At 49.1% G+C, this 23,073-nt stretch overlaps 1 protein-coding gene across 1 annotated transcript in view; it reads left to right on the forward strand.

Annotated features, from left to right (window-relative positions):
* The first annotated feature begins 2,406 nt into the window (after nucleotides 1–2,406).
* Nucleotides 2,407–23,073, forward strand: part of LOC147708722 (uncharacterized) — a 215,784-nt gene continuing 195,117 nt past the window's right edge. Inside the window, exons 1-4 of the mRNA XM_086925768.1 lie at nucleotides 2,407–2,530; nucleotides 3,943–4,041; nucleotides 4,491–4,621; nucleotides 17,563–17,709. Coding sequence (XP_086781894.1) covers nucleotides 2,407–2,530; nucleotides 3,943–4,041; nucleotides 4,491–4,621; nucleotides 17,563–17,709 — 501 coding nt within the window. The remainder of the gene's footprint in view (nucleotides 2,531–3,942; nucleotides 4,042–4,490; nucleotides 4,622–17,562; nucleotides 17,710–23,073) is intronic.

Genomic DNA, 23,073 nt, shown 5'->3' on the forward strand with positions numbered 1-23,073 from the left:
ATCTAGGCTCTAATTCCCTTAGAAGCACAAGGGGCAAGAGATAAGTGCTATTTTCAGATGTTTCAGAATATGGTTTGACCCCTACACTGATAACACATGTTTATCTGCATATAAGTTGGCAGGACTAGTTCTCCACCATATAATGTAATTATTTTTATGGAGTCAGAGAAGTAGATGCTTCTAAATAACACATTTGCAAACATTGTGATAGTCTCTACCCGATTATCTAAATTCTGGAACTTTCTGACTTTAAACATTCTTTTCAGAGATACGGGGCATTTAGCTCACCACAGGAGCACCATGAGTTAGACATGATTAGGACTACCTAGACGAGAGATGTGCGGCAGTTCTCATTAGTTTCAATTACGGTCGAAAGTTACTGCTGATTATTCATACATCCATGTTTCAGTGGTCAGAGCATTTATTAATGCATTGATAGGGTATAAAACATATCTAAAGTAGGCTAGCTGCATAAAAGATTGTATGAAATATTAACTACAGAAATATTTGCTACTAGAATATCATAGCAAAAATATAAAAAAAAGCAAATATTGTGGAAGTATAAATTGGTAAGTGCGGATTTACCATTAATTCAACATTCATGTACAGTAAAGATACAACTGTCATAGGTACGTGTATGTGGAGTTTAACAAAGCTGAAATAATCTATAGTTATACCTTTATATACTTGTGAATGTTCTGGCTGTCAATTCGTGCAACAAGTTTGCAATGCATAGAAATGGTCAGGTAGACGTTTTGCAGGCTCACCTACATCTAGACCTGTGTCAGCCACTTTGAGGTTCCCCTCGTCAAGGAAATTATAGATAATAAGCTTCACTGTCTAGGATAAGTGAACTAACTTACTACTCTTAAAAAGAGACAAACAAAAAACCCAGAAACAACTGCTCAAGTCGTTTCTGCAATCCTTCAGGTGACAAGATACCTTCCCCCAAAACTATCCCTCCTCCACACCCCAGACGCTGCAGTGGGCTCATTGATCACTTGTTTGACGAGCATCCCCTTTTCGAGGTGTAGCAAGGAGAGATGAGGAGTGAGGAGGAGTGTAGTGAGGAGTAGCAATCCTGACCATCTCAATCTTGTTTACAGGATTCTTTCCCTCATAAAGAATAAGCCCACTGAATTAGTAAAAAAGGCAAATGTCTTGATTCTCAGGTAGATTATATAATATTCCTAGATTTTATGATGTTCCTTCCTCACCACTCAGGCACATAGCATTTACTAAGTGATGTGTGAACACTTGATCTGAGTAATTTTGTGGTATGCTTTGAGTGCACCTGTGAAACATCTGATTAAATAATACCCTAAGTGCTCATCGCTGCAATGCGTTACTCCATGCAACATACACATAAATGGTATGTGCTTTGGTCTGCATAGACCATCTATCTTCAAAGACACACTGCACTCATTTCAGTATTGCAGTGCAGATACTCCATGCAGCACACACATGCATGCATTGGGCCTTGGGCTACTCAGGCCTTCTACCTTCTGACACTGTATTCAAGGTTTACTGATGATGGTCTCCCAACTGTAGTCATAGACATCATATTCAGGGATTTTTGGCACCGCAGTTAGGGAGAGATTTTTAAAAAGTCATGCAGCGCAGCCCCCAGCGAGGCTGTTCTACGTTGCGTGACAGAGAGGGAGCAGGAGAGGGGCTCTCTCCCCCCTTTCCCTTGTGCCGGCGCTAATTTCAGCAGCTGTGCACCATGCACACACCTTAGCGCTGCAGCGCTAGGGTGCGTGCATGAGTGTAGCATAGGTTTTGTACAGAAAGGGTACCCTTCCTGTACAAAATACTATGCTAGGCATGATGCAAAGCTTTTCCCACTTTGCATATGTGCAGCATGCATGGAAAGTTGGAAAAGCACAGAGAAATGAAAGCATGTCTCCTGTTAGCGCCTCCTTTGATGGGGTGTTAACTTTTGGTGCAAAACCATGTTTCCAAATCTTTGTAAATATGGTTTTGCATCAGAAGGCTTGAGTGGTTGCATGGGAATGCCCATGTACCACTCATGTAATGCCCCCTCAGTGCAAAGTAACGCAAAGCGGAGCTTTGCGCTGATTTGCGCTACTTATAGGGTGCTTTCCAGCACAAATCAAGTTTTGCGGTGGAAAGAAAATAGCAAAAAAAAGTATTCACGCTAGTTAGCACCTCTTTTGTGACGCAAAAGGTTTGAAATTCTCCCTCTTAGTATTTGACAACAGCTATGTTCCCAGCCTCAAGTTTAGATATTACATTCTACAGAATTAAAGATTATGGTCTGCCGGTTTGATACTAGGGATTGTTTTTTTTTAAAAAGTAGTCGGTCTTCATTGCTAACTGATCTCCCATAATCTTGAACAGCTGTCTGAGTTCACAGACGTGGAGAAAGTCGGATGCAGAGTGATGGTGGAGCTTGCTCGCTGGCTTCCCAGCGCGGTACTTAGGAACATCCTGGATCTTTTTGAGATGGAGGCCATCCCACATCCATATGTTGCGTTGTGCCTCAAACAAGTCATTCACGGTTACGGTAAGTTGCCTGGCATTTGAGAGATCCTTGCATCAGGGAAGACCATGCTAAGTGAAGTGGGAAATGGATTAAGTTCTGTTGGACACTATTGGTACAATGATCACACAATCCAAGATAGACAATATTCAAAGCACAATGGGGTAGTGATAGCTACAGACATGGGTCTCCGGTTAGGAGAGTACAGCACTGTGAAATTTCAACATCAGTAGTTCTGGCAGTTAAGCTTAGAACCATAGGGTTTAACAGCAGATAAAGACTGTTGGGCCGTCAGCCTGCTTACTGCCTGCTTCTCGGAAATGTATAATCCAATCTGGTTCTCAGCTTCAGCTTTTCCACTTAGTACTTTTCTTTACTTGTCTCACTTGAACATTTTAGATTAAGTTACTGATCCATACAATTTCTGGCAGAATTTTACTCCGCATATTTGGTACTCTCTCTGTGATATCATTGTTACTCGTCACCCCTCCCCCTTCCACTTCAGTTTTACTTTCTGACTCTAGTTTTGGGGAAATTGATGCTCCCAGGTTCAGGGCCTAGGGAATTCATGAGCAACCCTTCTAACAAGTATGGCCTCTTATACTTGAAATACTAGTAGCCAGATACTACTGTGAGATCACAGAATAAAAAGATACTCCTTTTAGACTTTGACTCTCAGGGAATTGGCTGTCTTTTTCCCAGAATCTCCTACAAGGAAACACAGCCAGTCTCCAGAAAGGACCTAAGCAAATACTCTTCTAAATCTTTGTGTGCCGCCTGTGTCAGATCAAAGGAAGCCCAAAGGCTGCACCGTCTCTCTGTTGGGCCACCCATCTCACTTCAATGTACACCCCAAGGCTCTCCCTTTATATTGTGCCACCCATGTCAGTTCAAAGTACATATATTGGATCCAAATGGGGAAGGACCGTAGCACTCCCATGTACTTATGTTATTTCAATTGGTGTTATGGTCGTTGGTGCAAATTGGTAAATCCTCCTGAGTATGAGGATGATTTCAATGAATGGTTGCCGTTGCTCCCTGGGCGGGAGGGGGTCACCAATTGCACTCCTTTGGGCATGATAAGGCATTAAAGTATAAAAAGAACACATCTTTGTATTACTGACGAAAGTAGTATGACACAATGGAATAAAAAGCAGCAAATAATAAAATTGATTTGGAAAATAATTTAAAAGAGTGAATAATTTATTGAAATGTAAAAGAGTGCAATTTGAGACTTCCTTCCGCCCAGGGAGCAACGCAAACCATTCAGTTCAAAGTACATCCCAGTCCTAAGGTCTATTTGTGGTATGTTTCAGTTTGAAGGGCACTACAGGACTCCCATCTCCGCTGTGGCACCTGTGTACACCCGGGCACCACCGGCTTTTGCCTCCTCTATGCAACCAGTCTGAGCTGTGTTTTTTGTTATCACCTCACAGTGTCCACAATGAAGTTTTCTGAGGGTTTAATCCTTGAACGCTTTCTACCCATCATGAAGAAAGCAAGAACTTTCACTCACTGTTGGTATTTCTGCCGTGGTAAGTATAAACTAGTATTAGGAAGCTTCTCAGAAACTGGATGGAGTGAGTACCCACTACAAGAATACTTGCAATTTTTCAGAAAAAGCCAGGGATAATTGTATATAATTGTATGTTTCATTTTAATCAACAGCTGCAGAGTTTGTCTGAGAATTTTTCCAAAATCTTCTGGGTGTTGAATTTATCTCTGAGAAATTATTTCGCTTTTCTTCATAAAATGAACAGATTCTGTACATTGTATGTAAAATTGATATGCTCTGTATTATTTTGAGCAACAGCTGAGGTATTAGAGTGTGTTAAAAGTCATTAAAAACTGCCCACCCTCCCCTTGATTTTTATGAACCACAAGCATGTATTCTGGGGAAGGGGAAAGTTGGTAGGGTTAAGGGTGTATATAGAGAGAGCATAAGTGGGCTTTTGGACAGAACTGGTTTGTATTTTCTCTGCAGCCTTTGAATCCTTAACTTGGGCATTTGCCCAGAGCACAGACGCAAAGCTTGTTCCACAATATTTGAAGGGCTATGTTATCTGCAAGGTCTATCTTGACATACCATGCATGAACACCAAGGAAAAGTGCAAGGTAAGTTTTCAAGTCAGAATGGATTCTTGAGAGAGACAAAGCATGCTACTATTATCTACTGAGACACCAGTACCACATACTTTACAAAAATATGCAAAAGTGCCAAATGTAATATTCCTTTTATCACTGTGGATCATTTGAGGAAGGGGCCATGATTCACAAAAGACTGAGCTATGTGAGGATCAAGATGCCCCTCTCTCTGCATGAACAGTGGTTATAAATGTTATGTAGCTGTCACTGAGTGAGCATCTATGGTACTTCACTGAGAAACACTAAACAGGTCTGGGCTGCTACTACTGGAAGATGGCTCAGACTGATACCATGCGGTTGGTTACTGTCTGTCTTTAGTAGTAAAGTCAACAAAAGACTTTGGACTTGAATTCAATCCCAATTAATTACCAATGGTTTAGATTAAACCTAGCACTCCATTCATCACTTTTTTTCTAAGTGAGACGGCCTAAGTGCTTATCATGATGGCTGCATAAAAATGGGGACGCCCTAGTCCATTGTGCCATAGGCCATATTCAGAGCGGCACTAATGAGGCCCAGTCAGTCATACATTGGTCTGAATTTTCATATACTGACATTCAGTGCAAACATACTAGCTTCAAATGAAATGTTCCTATTGTAGAAGGACCGAGAATGATTTGCAAACTGTTGATCATTATCTGTAGTGGCAAACTGAGCAAAAGAGTGATGGATTAGAATGCAACCAAAAGTACAAATGATTTAGGTTAATCCATTCTACCCATCACATCTGAATTTACTCATAGGCATATGCCATGCTGTCTTTCTTGTGTAGAAGTTGTCAAAATACTATTTAACCATACCAGAAAGTAAGACTTTAACTGGCACATGCATCAAGGTAGGCTTTTGCGATTCCTTAATTGCGATTATTAAGGAATCGCAATTAAGGAATCGCAAAAGCCTATGCATGTAGGAATTGCTATAAAAATAGCGATTCCTAAACATTCCTCAATTACTACTCGCAAATTGCGAGTCGCAATTAAGGAATGGTTTCCCATTCATTCCTATGGGCCTACAGGCCCATGGGAATGAATGGGAAATTGCGCATGCAATTACAAGGGTGCAAGGGTTTCAAAAGGACACGCTGTTGCACCCCTGAAGTTGATCTGTGCACACATGTTGCGCACACACATGCCCCAAGGACATGTGTGTGTGTAACCTACAACTTTGAAAAATGCACTTTAGTGCATTTTTCAAAGTTTTCGCTATTTACCATCTGGTATAATTTCTCTGTAACTAGCGGACCCAAATAGCTAAATCGCTATTTTGGGCCAAAAAGGGGGGCAGCATAGACCACAGACTAGCTTGTTGGTGTGAAAAAGGCCGCTTTATTGGAAACAGGTGCACCTTACATACAAGTTCCCTTGGCCTGTGCCGTACAAAACTAAACCTCACTTCCTACTTTACCCCCACCCACTCCCCTAAACATGTTCCCCCCTGCAACAATTATAAACATAACTTGCAATTTATTAACCTTTCTACAACTACCTAACTAGGTAAACATCTTATGTTCTTTGATAACTGTAACTATACATCATTACACCACAACTGACCTAGGAAAAACGCCCCAAAGAAACATAGCGCACCACACCAGCACCTGTTCCAGCGACAACCCCAATACAAACTTCCCCCGTTGCACCTGCTCCCAAGAAAACTACCTAGCTGAAAAAGTAATGAGCTATCCAACAACAAACCCTGCAAAAACCAGCTGGAAGCTCGTTCCCTAGGGAGGGAGGGCGGGACAAAGCTAAACTGCCCAGTGTCCTCCCTGACCGGCTGATGTGTCACAAAAACCAAAATGGAGGCTAGTGACACAAGATGGCCGGTTATAAAACTCCAAAGCCCAAAACTAGCCCAACCCAAGCCCAACAAGCCCAACGCCAGGTCAATGGAGCCCAACCAGCCCAATGGGCTCTGGCTGCCCCCCGGCCCAAAACCCCCCGGGGGGACAGGCCTCCCGCTGGTTGGACACCACCCCAAAGCCCTATTGGGCCAAAAAGGGGGGCAGCACAGACCACAGACCAGCTTGATGGTGTGAAAAATGCAGCTTTATTGGAAACAGGTGCACCTTACATACAAGTTCCCTTGGCCTGTGCCGTACAAACCTAAACCTAACTAAATATTGTCTTCCTACTTTATCCCCCACCCCCTCCCATAAACGTGTTCCCCCTGCAACAATTATAAACACAACTTGCAATTTCCTATCCTTTCTACAACTACCTAACTAGGTAAACTTCTTATGTTCTTTCATAACTGTAACTATACATCTTTATACCACAACTGACCAGAAAAAAAGCCACCCGGAAAGTCGACCCCGGCGGCTTTCCGACCCCCCCACTAGGACTCTGATGCTTCGGGTATCTGCACACCCCTATCGCTCTGTCCAAAGCCTTCTTCAACTGCACTATATACAATTCCATGCCATAGCGGGACATATGCAACCCATCTTCCTTGAAGAAATACACTGCCGCATAGCGCAGCTCTGGATGTTCCCTCCTTCCAAACCCTTCTTTGTCACAAAAAACTCTCATGACCTTATAAATCTTTCTTCACGCCCGTTCAGCCTCTCTCCAACATCTCTTCGGTATAAACTCAGACCATATCACATGGCAACCAGACCATTGCAGCTGAATCTCCAGCAAATCCTGCTTCATTTGTTTCAGCAACGCCAAGCCTTTTCCTCTAAATGAATAACCAGAACATACGGGCAAACTCCCCCCTTAACTACCTTACTCAGCGCTGGAATTAACTCATGCCACCTCATGCCCCTCTTCCCTTGCCAGTAACAACCAAAAGCCTAGGATCCAATGCTAGATTCAAATTCCTGGTCTTGTCCCATTCATATCGCTCCGCTTGTTTCATGAAAGAGTGTCCTAAGATGAGGATGGACAATCCTGCTATGGTCGGTCCCGCCTCCGCATCTGAAAAGACACATATGTGAGACAAGCAACAACAAATCAAGCCTTCTCCTCCCTGAAACCCCACATCCTGATGTATGTCTTATAATAGTCCGATTTCCAGCACCCCAGTTGCATCAAATCCTCCCTCCCCACCCCTTCTTTGCCGCGTCTGTTTCTATTTTCTATTTAGGGGGTTTTATAGAGCGCATGGTGACGCACAACGGCGTGTCCCCGCGCTAAGGAGCTAATACCTGCCAGAACTTACAAATACAGAAAAACTACTGTGTGAATAAAGCAGTCTTCAGCTTGGCTCTAAAGATTGTTTCTGAAGGTTCTAATCGCAGCGCCATAGGTAACTTGTTCCATCTGGATGCTGCGAGGTGCCTAAAAGATCTTCCACCCATCCGGGCTCTGGACACCTTAGGAATTGCCAGAAGTCCTGAGCCGGAAGATCTCAGAGAGCGAGACGGCTCATATGGTGTCAGCAATCCTTTCAAAGGGAGCGGAGCTCTCCCGTTGATAATCCGGTGGCACGTGCACAGGGCTTTGAATTCCACCCTGCTACGGATCGGGAGCCAGTGCAGAGACCGGAGGGCCGCTGTGGAGCCTGCTCTTCTGGGTAGTCTAAGCACTAGTCTGGCCGCGGCATTCTGGAGAACCTGAAGACGGCTCAAATTCTTCTCCAGGGTTCCCAAATAAAGGAGATTGCCGTAATCCATCTTAGACGTGACTAGTGCATGCACCAGGGTTTGGCGGGCTCTGATAGGTAAGAATTTTAATACCTTCCTGAGACTTTTGAGGGTCCCAAAGCAGGAACCAACCACCTGATTGATCTGGGGACCAAAGGTAAGGTCAGAATCAAACCAAATGCCCAAGTTCTTTGCTTTCTGGCAAGGGGTGGGTGCTGGACCCAAGCACGTCGGCCACCAAGCCGACGTCCACGCCGATTGGCCTCCCCCCACCACCAGTACCTCGGTCTTGCCTCCGTTGAGCTTGAGGCAATTGGCGGACATCCAGGCCGCGAGGTCTTGCATGCAAGCTCTGAAGATGTCCGCCGAGGGACCGGGCGCGCGTGATAGGGAGATGACCAACTGCGTGTCGTCGGCATATGACACCATTTGGAGGCCGTAGCTTTCTACCAAGGAAGCGATCGGGGCAACATAAAGATTAAAAAGAGTTGGGCTCAGGGACGAGCCCTGCGGCACCCCTTGATCCAATGAGATGCGCTCCGAATAATGATCGCCCTGCCTTACTTGGAAGCCTCGGCCATCAAGAAATGAGTGAATCCATTTCAGTGCTGCCCCTCTCACCCCACCTTTGCTCAGACACTGTAGCAGGATGGAGTGTGCTACAGTGTCGAACGCCGCACTGAGGTCCAGGAGGATTAAGGCCATGGTTTGTCCCTCATCAGCGCCTTGCCTGAGGATTTCGGTCGCCCTGAGGAGGGCAGACTCCGTAGAGTGACGCGGCCGGAACCCGAATTGCGTAGGGTGAAGGAGGTTGCTGTCTTCCACGAATTTCATTAGCTGCTTGTTTACCACCTTCTCCGCTACCTTAGAAAAGTAAGGCAGCAAGGAGATGGGGCGAAGATTATCTAACTTCTCAAAGCTAATGTTGGGCTTCTTACGTAGGGGGAGCACCACAGCCTGTTTCCAGTCCTCTGGTATGGAGCTGGATAAAAAAGAGATATCTAACAAGTGTCTAATATAGGGTTCTAGTGTTTCCAGACTGTTGTTGCGCCTATACAAAAGGAGTGCGCCCCAAACAGTCTGGTGTTCTCCCCCATAGCGCGAAGGGCATGCTGCAGAACCCAAAGCAGTTGCGCCGCTGACATTGGCACAATGGAAAGCTTGGGTCTCACACAAAGAGTCAGGGGCCCCACTCATCGTGCAGGCCACTTTCTTGACCTAATCTTTACTAGTAGTCCTAAAATTCATATGGAAGATCCCCTCCCCATGATCTGGACGGACCATTATCTCTTAAAGTTTAGCTTTTCATATAATATTTTAATTCCCCCCGTGAACAATGTCAGAGTGCGGATTCGTCCATGGCATAGACTTACACCGCAAGTATTCCAAGCCCATTTTAAACCTGAAGATTGCCCTTTTTCTTCTTTAGAGCAAATGGTAACTAAGTTGGAGTCCTCTATTCTACAAGCCTTAGACCAAGCCATTCCGGAAACTACTGTTAAAGTAAAATCGACAGCATCTCCATGGTTTACGGCCAGTTTAAAAAACGAAAAACTGGCTAGTAGAGCTGCTGAACGACACTGGCGGACTTCTAGAATGGAAACGGACAAAGCAAAGTACAAGCGGCTCCATCTTAGCTATATGAAAAATATAAAAATGGCGAAGAAGAATTACCTGACGCAGCGAATAAACACTGCGGCAAGTTCTAGTAAGGAGCTATATAAGATATTAAAGGAATTTACGTCCCCCCGCGTTGAGAATCTTCGTTTAGCCCTTCCATAGAATGGGTTGAGTCAATGGCGAATTTCTTCAAGAATAAAATCAAAAAAATATATTCTGCATTCCCTATTTCAGACTCGAATCAACCCCCGTTACATAGGAATCCAGTAACGTCCTCGCCGGAGGGGGCTTGCAGCCAAGCCTTCCATTTAACTGAATTTGCCCCCATCACCGTTGATGAAACCCTGAAAGGTTTAAGTAAAATAAAGTCAGGATCGCCTATGGACCCATTCCCTCCCGCCGTGGTACAAAAATAATGCCTCTGCTTGCAGAACCCCTTACAGCCATATTCAATGCTTCCCTTGAGCAAGCGCACGACCCCACTAAATGGAAGCACGCCCAAGTAAAGCCCATTTTGAAGAAACCCTCGGATGATCCCACTCTACCATCCCATTATTGGCCAATATCGCTGTTACCTTTCTTTGGCAAAGTGTTGGAGCTTCTTATTAACAACCGACTGACGGCCTATATAGAAGCGTGTGGTGCTCTTGACCCTTCTCAGTCCGGTTTTCGGGCCGCCCATAGTACTGAGACGGTTGTCGTTGAGATAGTGGATAACATCAGACTTGCGGTGGATGGGGGTGATTCGGCCATCCTCATCCTCCTGGATCTCTCTGCGGCCTTTGACACCATTTCCCACGGCATTTTGAAACATCGGCTCTGGGAGATAGGTGTCAGAGGGGGGGCCTTGGGGTGGATTGAGGACTACCTTACTGATCGCCTCACCACCGTTCGAGTCGATTCCCTGGTCTCCGGCAGTCGCTCTGTGACTGTGGGGGTGCCCCAAGGGTCGATTTTGAGCCCGCTGCTCTTCAACCTATACCTGACTCCTCTGGCTAAAATCATTAAATCATTTGGCTTTAAAACTGTGTCATATGCTTATGACACCCAGCTGCTGATCACGTGCGGTGCAGATTCTATAGACACCTGCACTCGCTTTAAAAACTGCATGGGTGAGATCAGCAGCTGGATGCGAGATAACAAGCTCCAACTAAACGTTGATAAGACAGAAATCATCCTGTTTGGCAAGGCTTAGAAGTGCTGGACCCGGGAATGGTGGCCCGCCGAATTGGGGATATGTCCCACCCCCAAGACGGCTGTCCGCAAACTGGGAATAATTATTGACAGCACTCTGTCTATGAAAAATCATGTAGCCAAGATGACGGGCACCTGCTAGGGAATAATGCGTCGCCTCAGGAAAATCTTTAGTTGGCTCCCCATTGAGGCAAGAAAACCTTTGGTGCAGGGCCTTATCATTAGTCGTCTTGACTATGGTAATGCCCTGTACCATGGCCTGAATGGGGATTTACTGGCAAAGCTGCAGATTCTGCAGAATACTGCCGCCAGACTAGTGTTGGACATGCCACCTAGGATGGCTTTTTCGCCGTGTCTGGAAAAATTGCACTGGCTTCCCATCCAGCAAAGAAGCCAATTTAAGATCTTTAGCTTGGCCCACAACGCACTATACAGTAAAGGGCCTCGCTACCTTAAAAAAAAACTTACTTGGTATGTTCCGAAAAGACCTTTAAGGTCTGGCAATAAGTTTCTTCTGACACAACCCCGTGTGCGCTCTTCCAGGTACGGCCAACGCTCGTTCTCCTACCTTGACCCCACACTCTGGAACAAACTGCCTACTCACCTACTTTCCATCGTGGAGCACCAGAAATTCCATAAAGCACTGAAAACCTGGCATTTCCCAAGTAGGACCCCCTGTGCTGTTTAATCTCTTTTTTCTTCTGTTTGTCATCTTCTTTCCGGTTCCTTGTGCTGCAAGCGCCTTGAGACCTTACGGTGATAAGCTGCGCTATATAAGAAACTCTGACATTGACATTGACATTGACACCCACCTACCCTCGGCCCATTCAAAAACCTCACCCGCCTCATCACTCGCCCTGGACGCCAGCATCTCACCCCGCACCGCGGGGCACACCGCCCGATCCGCCACACGTCCCATGACAACCCACTTCCCCACTCCCCGTTGATCAGTTTTCGAGCGCCGCAATTAAACCGCCACCTCCGTGGTCCGCAACTCCACCTCCCCCCACCGTACCCCCTGTTTCCCTCTTGTCCCCAGGGGCTTTGACACCCGAAAAGCCTCAAAATACATCCACAACATTAGCATGGAAAACAGAATAGCTTCCTCTCTGTTGCGGCAAATCTCCGGTATGAGCCTTATCAAGCTGACAAGAATCCCTGCCGTAACGGGCGGCGCTGTGAGGCATTAGCGCCTCGTTCCCGCGCCAATCCTTCCAATAAACATGCACCCAGTTCACCCGCCGACGGTGCATAGCCTCACCACAATTTTCCCATGAATGCTATGGCCGACTGCTTGCCCGCGATCGTCACCTTGGACATTCCTTTATCCATCATTGCCAAAATGAAGTGCACCACCTGCTCACCACTCACCCCATGACTGTCTAGCCGCGTCGCCCCACTGTCCAAAAAGTCCCGCCAAGCCTGCTCGTACGCCCTCCGCGTTGAAACGGCCACTGACCCTTTTACCAGTTGAGCAACTCTTTCTCTCCTACTGATAACATCCCTGTCGGCACCGGCATCTTGCATTCGTCCGCCTCCGTGGCTAGCCCATGGAACCTCTGCCACTGTGAACAAGACAAAGCATCCGCTATGTTATTGTCCCCCCCCGGCACATGCCGGGCTTGAATCAAAATGTCATATTCCAAACATTGCAGCACAAATACCCTAAACAACTTGAGCATCTGTGGGTCCCTGGCCGACTGCTTATTCACGACATGTACCACTGACATGTTATCCACCTTAAAAATCACCTTTTTGTGTGCCAGCTCCCCTGCCAACACCGTCACCGCCATTATCAGGGGAAACTGTTCCAAAAATGCAATGCTCCTTCCCCCGTTCTGCCACTGTGGGGGCCAAACCTCAGCGCACCACTTCCCCTGCCAATACAGTCCAAAACCACCCACCCCGCCGCATCCAAGGAGATGGTCGCGTCCGATTCCCACTCCTCTGGGGGGGCCAAGGGAATACCATTAAATCATTCCAAGAACTCACGCCACATGCGCAGGTCTTCCTTCATACCCACCGACAGGCGCAGATGATGGTGCGGTAGTGTCAAAGCAGACAGGGACACGCCTAGACGTCTGCAAAAGGTTTGCCCCGCTCGCACCACCCGGCAAGCAAAGTTCAAGTGCCCTAAGATAACCTGCACTTCCCGTACCGTTACCTTCTGCTTGGTCAACATGGTGTCAATCAACAACAGCATATGCACCTTCTTATCTCCCAGCAAACGGGTCTCCATGGCTACAGAGTCTAGTTCTATACCCAGAAATGACAGCCCCGTGCTTGGACCTTGAGTCTTCTCTGGTACCAGGGGCACACCCAGGTAGCCCATGAGCTCTGCAAAACTGTCCAGCTGCTGCTGGCAGTCCACCGAACCAGGCAGTCCCACCAGGAAAAGTCATCCAGGTAGTGCGTCACCGTCTCTTTGCCCATGTGCCACGAAAAAAGCCATAGGCATAGCCATTCTTGGGGAGCCGCCTCTCTCCCCATGTCCCCCCATACCCCCTCCCCTGCCCCTTCCCCCTCCTCCGTGCTGTCAATAAGCAAGGGGGAAAACCCCCCACTGTTCACCATGGCGGGCGCGTCCCCCCCACCGTTCCACCCCTGTTCTGGGACCACACCACCTCTCTTATTGCCACGTTTCCTCTTGTGGGAGCCACCCCCCCTCGCCCACTTCACCGCCGCGTCCCCTGCCTCTTCCTGGGCCGTGTCGCCCCCTCCCTAAACACCAAGGTAGGCCGCGCAACAGCGCCCCGCTTCCCACGCCGCGGGCATTTGACAGGCGATTGCCACCCGCTGTGCTCCTAGAGGGTCTCACCATCACGTCGGGCCGCAGCATGTCAGTGCGGTCCGCATCCTCTAAGAGGTGGATGGCCTCTAGGACACGTGGATCCTCCAAGCGCGCTATCCCTCTCTGTCAATGGGCCCCGTACAGAGACGCTCCTCAGATCTCCTAGCTGAAACCATTCACCGTCCCTCACAGCTGGTGACCAACGGCTCCCGCTGCCACCATCACGAGAAACGCACAACAAAACGCCACCACACCCACCACACCCACCACAAAGCTAAACAAAGCTAAAGTCAACAAAGCTAAACTGCCCAGTGTCCTCCGTGACCGGCTGTTCAATCAGTCATTTGTTACATGCATTACATACCCGCAAGGGTCTGAAAGGTGCTGGGGAGGAGGTGGGGGCCGCTACTGATTGAACAGCCAGGTCTTTAGTGTCCTCCTGAAGGTCAGAAGGTCTTGGGTCTGTCGTAGGCTCAGTGGGAGGGTGTTCCATGTCTTGGCGGCGAGGTGGGAGAAGGATCTCTCGCCGATGGTTGTTCTTCAGATGCGCGGGACAGTGGCGAGTGAGAGGTCGGCTGAGCGCAGCTGGCGGTTGAGGGTGTAGAAGGAGAGTCATCTGTTGAGGTAGGCTGGGCCGGTCTTGTGGAGGGCCTTGTGTGCGTGGATGAGGCGCTTGAAGGATATCCTCTTGTTGACAAGGATCCAGTGCAGGTTTCTCAGGTGGGGGTATGTGGTGAAGTGGCAACTACCCAACCATGCCCCCTCACTAAACCTTCACATTCACTCCGTATCATATCCTTACCACGGCATCACGCCTCACCACCTCTGCGTAGAATATTAGAACTTGGATCACCTGCACGTGCCATTCCTATCCTAAAGACTGCCGCCGCCAAAAAGCTGTTAAAACATTGAATGTTCACATAATGTTCATCTCTACAGCAGCATGATTCTCAAAAGGATTGCACAGAATGCCCACGCCTTATGGCTACACCTCTCACTGCGATTCCGAATACTGTAATTGAAAAGCGAGTGCTGACTATTACCTGCTTTATGTCTAAATTGACTACACGTATGTCTTTGTTTTCTCCCTTGCTTTTTTTCTAAACAGGCGTTTAAAAAGCTCTATTCAGGCAAAATTATTTTCAAGTCCTGAAGATGATCCCTTTATAACCGAGCTTGGGATCGAAACGTCGACTCCTTTTTGAGTAATTCATACATGTGACCCTACTATATTATTGTATGTATGAGTAACTCCAGGATACACTGCCAATTTAAATCCATATCAGTGACCTGCAAGCTCACTCTGTTTGCCTGATATTTCTTTCACTTACTGTCCCTTTCACTTCCTCCCCACGTACGGCACAGGACTGTGCCCTACTGTAACCCTATTGTTTTGTTTATGTGCTGTATCTTTACATCAAACAACCTACCAAATCAATAAAAATTCCCTGTCCGGCTGGACAAGGGATTGTGAACTATATAGTAGCCCATTGTGGTCTATACAATATCTTTGTTTTCTCTTATTCTTATATGCTAAGGACCACTTGTTACTTTGATAAATACGTTCAGGTCTCAGAGGAGGATGTAGTCGGTGGAGGTCAGGGTGGAGGTGGTTGAGGTCTTTCATGCCGGGTGGTTCGTTGGCTCTGTGGCTGGTGTAGCTGCAGTTCCGGCAGGTGAAGGGACCGTGTGTGCGTTTTGGGGCGGCCTTGAAGCAGTTGTGGGTCCGTCTGGGGTTGAGAGCGTGCAGAGTGCTGGCATCGTAGTGGTGGCGGTCGTCATGGCGGGTACGGGGGCCAGGGGTTCAGGCACTGGGCGCGGTCCAGGCACGAACAGGTGCAGCAAGTCAGTGGCATCTATGGAGAGGTGGAAGTGAAGCAGCTTGGAGGCAGGGCAGCGAATAGGCAGTCATGGGGGCGGAGCCGCAGGGGACGCAGCAGCGGGGCGGTGAGGGGTGACAAAGGAAACAGAAGGCAAAAGGGCACAACAAGTGAGGGGGAAACGAGTGGCACAGAGGGCAGAAAGGTCACAAAAAGGGCAAAAAGGTCACAAGAATACAGGGGGAAACGAGTGGCTCAGCAGGCAAAAGGTCACAAGAAGGGCAAAAAGGTCACAGAAAAAGAGGGGAAGCAAGTGGCACAGAAGGCAGAAAGGTCACAGAAATGCAGGGGTAGCTAAGCAACAGAAGGCAAAAACTGGCAGAGAGACACGGGGGCCGCGAGGGGAGCAGAAGGAAAAACCGGGCAGAGAGACACGGGGGCAGTGAGGGGAGCAGAAGGGAAACCAGGGAGAGAGACACCGGGGCAGCGAGGGGAACAGAGGGAGAGAATGGGCACAGACCACATACAGGCAGCGGGGGAGACAGACAACAGCAGTCACAGACAACAATGAAAATGCAGTCACTACAACGGGAGCAATGAAAGAAAATACAGGCAATACAATGGAGGATGAGCAAACCTTCGGCCTACCACTGGTCACCAGGGATCAGGCTCAAGTGGTAGCCTGCGGGTGGAGAAGGGCCTCAAACTTCTTCAGCAGCGGCAGCTGGGCAGGGAGGCACAAGCTGTGCTGTGCGGAGGGGGAGCGACCTACCTGGAAGGGTCAAGGGTCGCTCTCCTCACCGCGCAGCGGGCGGCCTATATTGGGAGGTTCGGAGGGAGGAGCAGCTGGGTGGCGGGAGGTGGAGACAGCGAATGGGCAGCTCGGGGGGAAGGGGGCCGCAGGGGATGCAGCTGCGAGGGGCGACAAAGGAAACAGAAGGCAAAAGGGGACAACAATTGAGGGGAAACGAGTGGCATAGAAGGCAAAAGCTCACAAAAAGGGCAAAAGGTCACAAATATACAGGGGGAAACGTGTGGCACAGAGGCACAAAGGTCACAACGAAAGGGCAGAAAGGTCAGAAAAATCGGGGGAAACGATTGACACAGAGGGTACAAAGGTCCCCAGAAAGGGCAGAAAGGTCACAAAAAACGGGGGAAACGAGTGGCACACAGGCACAAAGGTCACAAGAAAGGGCAGAAAGGTCACAAAAACGGGGGGAAACGAGTGGCACAGAGGCACAAAGGTCACAAGAGGGGCAAAAAGGTCACAGAAAAACGGGGGGAAACAAGTGGCACAGAAGGCATAAGGTCACAAGAAAGGGCAGAAAGGTCACAAAAAACGGGCGAAAAGAGTGGCACAGAAGGCAGAAAGGTCACAGAAATGCAGGGGCAGCTAAGCAACAGAAGGAAAAAACTGGCAGAGAGACACGGGGCAGCGAGGGGTGCAGAAGGGAAACCGGGGAGAGAGATGATGCATCCCAAATGCAAAAATAACGGGCGCAAAGGGGCAGATTCTGAGATCTGCCCGTTTGCAACCGGGTTTTCCTTTGATGGATGTGGGCCTAAATCCGGACATGGGAGCAAATCAAATTGCGTGGGTCTTGTAAGTATGGGGCAACCTGGCTTCCTCTGCAAAGTGATTGTAACATGGGATAAATAAAACAAGAAACTGTGACTTCTTCAATTAGGAAATAAATGTTACATTCTGACTATGGTAAGAACTTCCTGAATGCAGGCATATGAGTACAAGTTAACCCATGCCATGACTTTTTTTTAATGACAATGCATAAACATGCATCTCCACCACAAGTATTTTGCCATACAAAAACAATCAGTGTCCCCTTGCTTCACATATACAGAGGTCAGAGGCATGTACTCTCTTCTGTGTTACTTCCTGTAGATCCGTGAACAGGTGTTACTGACACTTGGCCCAATGGCGACTCTGCTTCCCCCAGACCAGCTGGCTTTGGAACTACCAGGGGTGTTCCGAGAGATATTATACCTCCAGGCAAGCCTGCCGAAAGAGAACACCTTTGGCCTGATAAAGGTACGTCTGGGGCAAATGTACCCCTCAGAAATAACTACTGTATGTTTGAATGAATTATGTCCATGGTGTATCGAAGAGAATCATAAGGGGGTGTCTAGTGAGAAAATGTTGTGTTTGGTCGTATTCTCTGCTTGTCTTTCAGATCTCTGCTGGATTTTTCTGTAGCTTTCAACACATCTGACCTAGAGCCCAGATCTGAGTGGTCATTATCTGGGTCTTCTCTTTTTTTCACCAGGGATATCATAGTTGGGCCTTCATTACAAGTGACACAATACTTCTGATGGTACAGGTCTCATTGGAATCATGACGTTTGGAGGAATATGGCAGCTCTGCTGTGTTTCCTCAAAAGCCCGGGGAAAAAAAAGTACAGTAAATGAAATGTGACGCCCATATGTTATTGCTCCCAAAATTTGAGTCCTTGTTATTTGCCCTTCCTGGACTCACAGTGAAATAGCAGATTATGATAGGTCACTCATAATGAGGGTCACAGTAATGCAGATGGAATATAAGGAACTACAGAAATTATTTACACTGGTGCATTATTTTTTAAAACCCTTTCATTTTCAATTTTCTTGGGAGAAACTGCCTTTTTGTGTGGTCAGTGCACCACTACATAGAAGAAAGTAATGCTTTTGGAGATTCATTGTGTCAAAAAAGTAAAACTTTGAATCAAGACCATGTCATTTTTTCTTCCTTCACTTTATTAACCTTCCTGCCTCACTAGGAGTTAAAAACAAACTTGTTCACAACTTTTTTTTTGTAAAATTTTTATTTTGCATACAGAGAAAAAAATAACAATTAACAAAAGACATCACAGTGGGCGCATGGAAGGTCCCACACAGTGGGAAGGCTGAAAAGGAAGATGAGGCAGGACATGAAAACAAAAGGTCATCAGTGCTGGTAATGTCGGCAGTCCCGCAGCAATCCCCCGCCAAGGGGTAGCTCAAATAGTGCAGCCAGCGAATAGTCCAAGAGCGCTCCAGTGTTCAAGTAAGCCTCATCTCGGCGATGTAACTGTCCCAATGTAACACCCCACCCCTCCCCCCAAGAACTCCCCCCCCCCCCCGTGACGGCGCCTCCCGCAAATCACATTCATTCACCAAGCACACTCTAAAGCTGAAATAAGTGTAAGTTCCTTAAAGATGCCGGGCACACAGCCGAGGGCAAGCCCGCAGAAAGAAAGGTTACCAAAGGGCCCCACTCGTGCTTGAAGTTTTTGTATTTGCCTATAAATATATCCGCCATTCTCTCGAGACTCAAAAGTCTCCACAGTCTGGAGTGCCAAAGGGAAACCGCCGGGGCCTCCTTACGTTTCCAGGCCGAGGCCAGCGTGAGCTTGGCCGCACCGAGGCACAGCCACAAGATCTTTTTGTCGGCTCGCGATTGGTGTTCCAGGCCAGGGTCTCTCAAACCCAGTAGAACGAATTCGGGGGAGTCATCGATAGGGTACTGCAGAATGTCCTTAATATGGGACAAGATCTCGGCCCAGAAGGGCTTAATGATCGGGCAATCCCACCAAATGTGGCGGAAATCCCCCAGAAGGCCACAACCCCTCCAACACCTGTCCGTGGCCGCCGGGAAAATGCGATGCAGTCGAGCCGGGACCATGTACCATTGCGTTAGAGTTTTGAAATGCGCTTCCCTCAGGAGTATGGAGTGGTTAAACTGCGTCATGTCCTTCCAAAGCGCCGACTATTCTCCGTCAGTGATATCCCTCCCCACCATCTCCTCCCATTGCTCCATGTAGCGCGGTCTAGGGGAAAGGGCCGAGCGGAGCAGCAGCCGATATAGAAAGGAGATAGCCCCCTTCATGGCAGAGGTCTTCAGGAGAAAGGCCTCAAAATCGGATAAAGGTCTCGTCGCCGCTTCTCGCACCGCGGGCGAAGTGGCCCAATGTAGCAGTTGCAAATGCCGGTACCTTTCCCCTGGCGGCACTTGATAGTCCCGCATGCAGTTCTCAAACGTCAAGGGGTCGGGGCCATGGAACAGGTGAAGCAATGCCCGGCATCCCCCCTCCCTCCAACCATCGAAGGGGCCCTCGGCGAGCGCCGGGGGAAACTCTGGATTAAAATGCAAAGGGGTGAATGGGGATGGAAAGGTCGTCCATCTCTCGTCGCCGGCCAGTGTGTCCCAAACTTTCAGCGTAGTCCCCGTGGGGGTACTAATGTACGCGTTTACCGGGCGGTCTCGCTTCGGCTTCCAAGCTAGGTCCCAGATGGACCGGCCTGCCACACTCCGGTCCATATGTAGCCAGTGTTTGTCAGAGAACTGCTGCGACCACTCTACCATAACTCTAAGTTGGGCCGCCTTGTAGTAGAGGTTGAAGTCCGGAAGGCCTACCCCCCCTTCATTCCGCAGGCGACGCAGGAGTGTGAACGAAAGCCGCGCCCGACCACCTTGCCAGACAAATTTCAACATCATCGATTTGAGGTGGCTAAAAAAGGCAGAGGGCAGTGGGATTGGTAGGGCCTGGAACAGGTATAGATATTTGGGGAGAATTACCATTTTGACAGCATGTACCCGTCCTAGCCAGGACAGGAATCTAGGCTTCCATTTCTCCAGGTCCGCGCGCGATCTGGCCATGAGGGACGGGAAATTGGCCGCATAGAGGCCGCCTACTGTAGGAGTGAGGTGAACCCCCAGGTATAGTAGGGAGCCCGAGGCCCAGGCCAACGGTGTCGTCGCCTTCACCCGAGCCACCTCGGCCTGAGATAGGGTCAGGTTCAGGACATGCGACTTGCCATAGTTAACCTTGAAGCCGGCCACCGCCTCAAATTCCAGCAATATATCACGCACACACGGGAGGGAGTTAGCGGGGTCGGCCACCGACAAGAGGACATCGTCGGCAAACAGGGTGATCTTGTGCTGTTCCCCAGTGAACGGGATGCCCTTCACCCCTTCATGCTCCCGGACTGCCAACGCCAGAGGTTCTATGCTGAGTGCAAACAGCAAGGGCGAGAGGGGACATCCCTGCCTAGTGCCCCGCGAGTGCTGGAAGAAGGCCGACAAATGGCCGTTCACCGCCACCCGGGATCGCGGGCTGCAGAAGTTAGCTCTCACCATCGCGATGAAGCGATCAGAAAAGCCAAATGCCCGTAACGTATGGAATAGAAAGCCCCAGTCCACTCGGTCGAAGGCCTTCTCCGCATCCAGCCCCACCAATACCGCCGGGATGCGGAACCTGTCCGCCTTCTCTATAAGGTGGATGACCCTCCTGGTGTTATCATGCGTCTGGTGGCCTTTGATGAAGCCCGATTGGTCCGCATGGATAATCGACGGCAGCAGGTCTTGCAGGCGGCTCGCTAATATAGCCGAGTAGAGCTTAGCGTCGATGTTGAGCAAGGCTATGGGGCGGTATGAGGCACACTGCTCTGGGTCCTTCCCCGGCTTCGGCAGGACCGTGATCACAGCCTCCGCAAGGGTCCCAGAATTCACCCCAGATCCAGCCATGTCGTTAAAGAGGGCGACCAGGAAGTCACACACCTCAGTTGCATAGGTCTGATAAAAGACAGCGGTGAACCCGTCGGGGCTGGGGGCTTTGTGTAGTTTCAGGTTTTTAATAGCAGAGAGGACCTCCTCCCTTGTGACCGGAGCCTCAAGTAAATCGTTCCAGGCCCCTGGTACCTGCGGAAGCGATAAGCGCTGTAGGAATGCACGCTGTGCAGCCGCGTCCAGCTCTTCCCCCGCGTACAACGCGGCGTAGAAGCGGCCAAAGATATCAGCCTTCGACCCGTCATTGTGCTGGAGCAATCCCGCCGAGTCTCTAATCCCACCTACGTATTCACGCTCCCTCCTATCTTTCAATTGCCGGGCAAGGTGTCTGCCAATCTTGTTACCCCCAGAGTAGGAGAGCCGGCCCAGCCGCAATAGGGTGATTTCAGCCCTATTCGTATAGTGCGCCTTCAATTTGCCCCGCACTGCCGTCAGGGGACGCAGTGTCACCCTCGAAGGATTAGCTTTGTGTTCCCTCTCGAGCGCGAGCACCTCTGCCTCCAGCGCTTCCCTCTCCTTCCTACGTAAGGCGTTCAATTGCGAGTTGAGGCCTAGGCATGTCCCCCTGATCGTCGCCTTGAAGGCGTCCCAGGTGGTCGTTAGGGACGTGTCCGAGGGGGGGTTGCTATCAAAAAAATCCCGGATGGCCTGACGCAAGGCCTGATGGGATACTTCATCCCGAACCACCGAGGCCGGGAAGTACCACTTCCGGTTCGCGGTGTCCGGAGGCGACCACCGAAGCGTGAGCACCAGGAGACTGTGATCCGAAACAGAAATCGGGAGAATGGCGGCATCTAAGACGTTCCCTCTAAGTGACTGGCTAAGGAAGACGTAGTCCAGACGGGAGTAGGAGTGATGTACATGGGAAAAGAACGTATAGTCCTTCACATCAGGGTGAAAAAACCTCCAACCATCAACCAGACCCATCTCTTCCACCCCCCTCTGCGTACTCCCCGAGAAGACCCCCGTGTCCGCCCTCCGTCCCCCCGAGCTATCCATCTCCCCATCCCAAACCAAGTTATAATCACCCATCATGAACACAAGCCCTTCCGCAAAGTCCCCCACCTTCTCCAGCAGCTCCTGCAAGTACTTATTTTGGCCCGAGTTAGGCAAGTAGAGCACCACAAATGTACATAACCTGCCCTGGACGTGCCCCTTGACCATCAACCACCGCCCTTCTCTATCGTTGCGGACCCCCACAGGCTGAAAATGCAACGCCGCCTTAAACATTAAAGCCACCCCCCGGTGTTTCGTGACAGCTGAGGACCTGTACACAATGGGGTACGCCCTGTGGCGGAGCCGCAGTTCATCCTTACGAGCTAAATGGGTTTCCTGCAGCCCCACAACATCAAGGTGATGGTCTACAAGATATTTCAGGACCTTCTGTCTCTTCTGAGGGGAGTTCAAGCCCTTAACATTCCAAGTGCCTATACTAATCGGCATAGTAGACACCACACAGAGAGCTTGCTATCAGAAATACAAATGGCGCCCAACCCTCATTCCACCCCTCCCCCCAACCACGTGCTCCCAAACGTTTCCAGAACAGTCGTAGGATCAGCCCCTCTACAGCATGGCGCGCATTCCACCACTCACTCCCTGCATTCATCCCCAAAGGCCCGCCGTCACGGCCCCCCCTCCCCCACCCCAACAGTCCCCCAACCAAAACCCCCCCGAACCAACACAGAACATTGTACAGAAATGGACAAAAAAGTGCAAAAACCATACTCAACAAGATCAGCAGGCCGAAGTCCGTAGGAAGCCCCTAATCAAGTGACAGGCTAGAGGAATGAAACCACTATTCCTCCTGGCCGTAATCGAGGTCGTCTCCCACCAGAGTACTTGCAAACCCTCGATCAGAAGGCCCGAGCCTTC

The sequence above is a fragment of the Lissotriton vulgaris genome, chromosome 6, assembly GCF_964263255.1.
Source record: "Lissotriton vulgaris chromosome 6, aLisVul1.2, whole genome shotgun sequence".
Classification (NCBI taxonomy): domain Eukaryota; kingdom Metazoa; phylum Chordata; class Amphibia; order Caudata; family Salamandridae; genus Lissotriton; species Lissotriton vulgaris.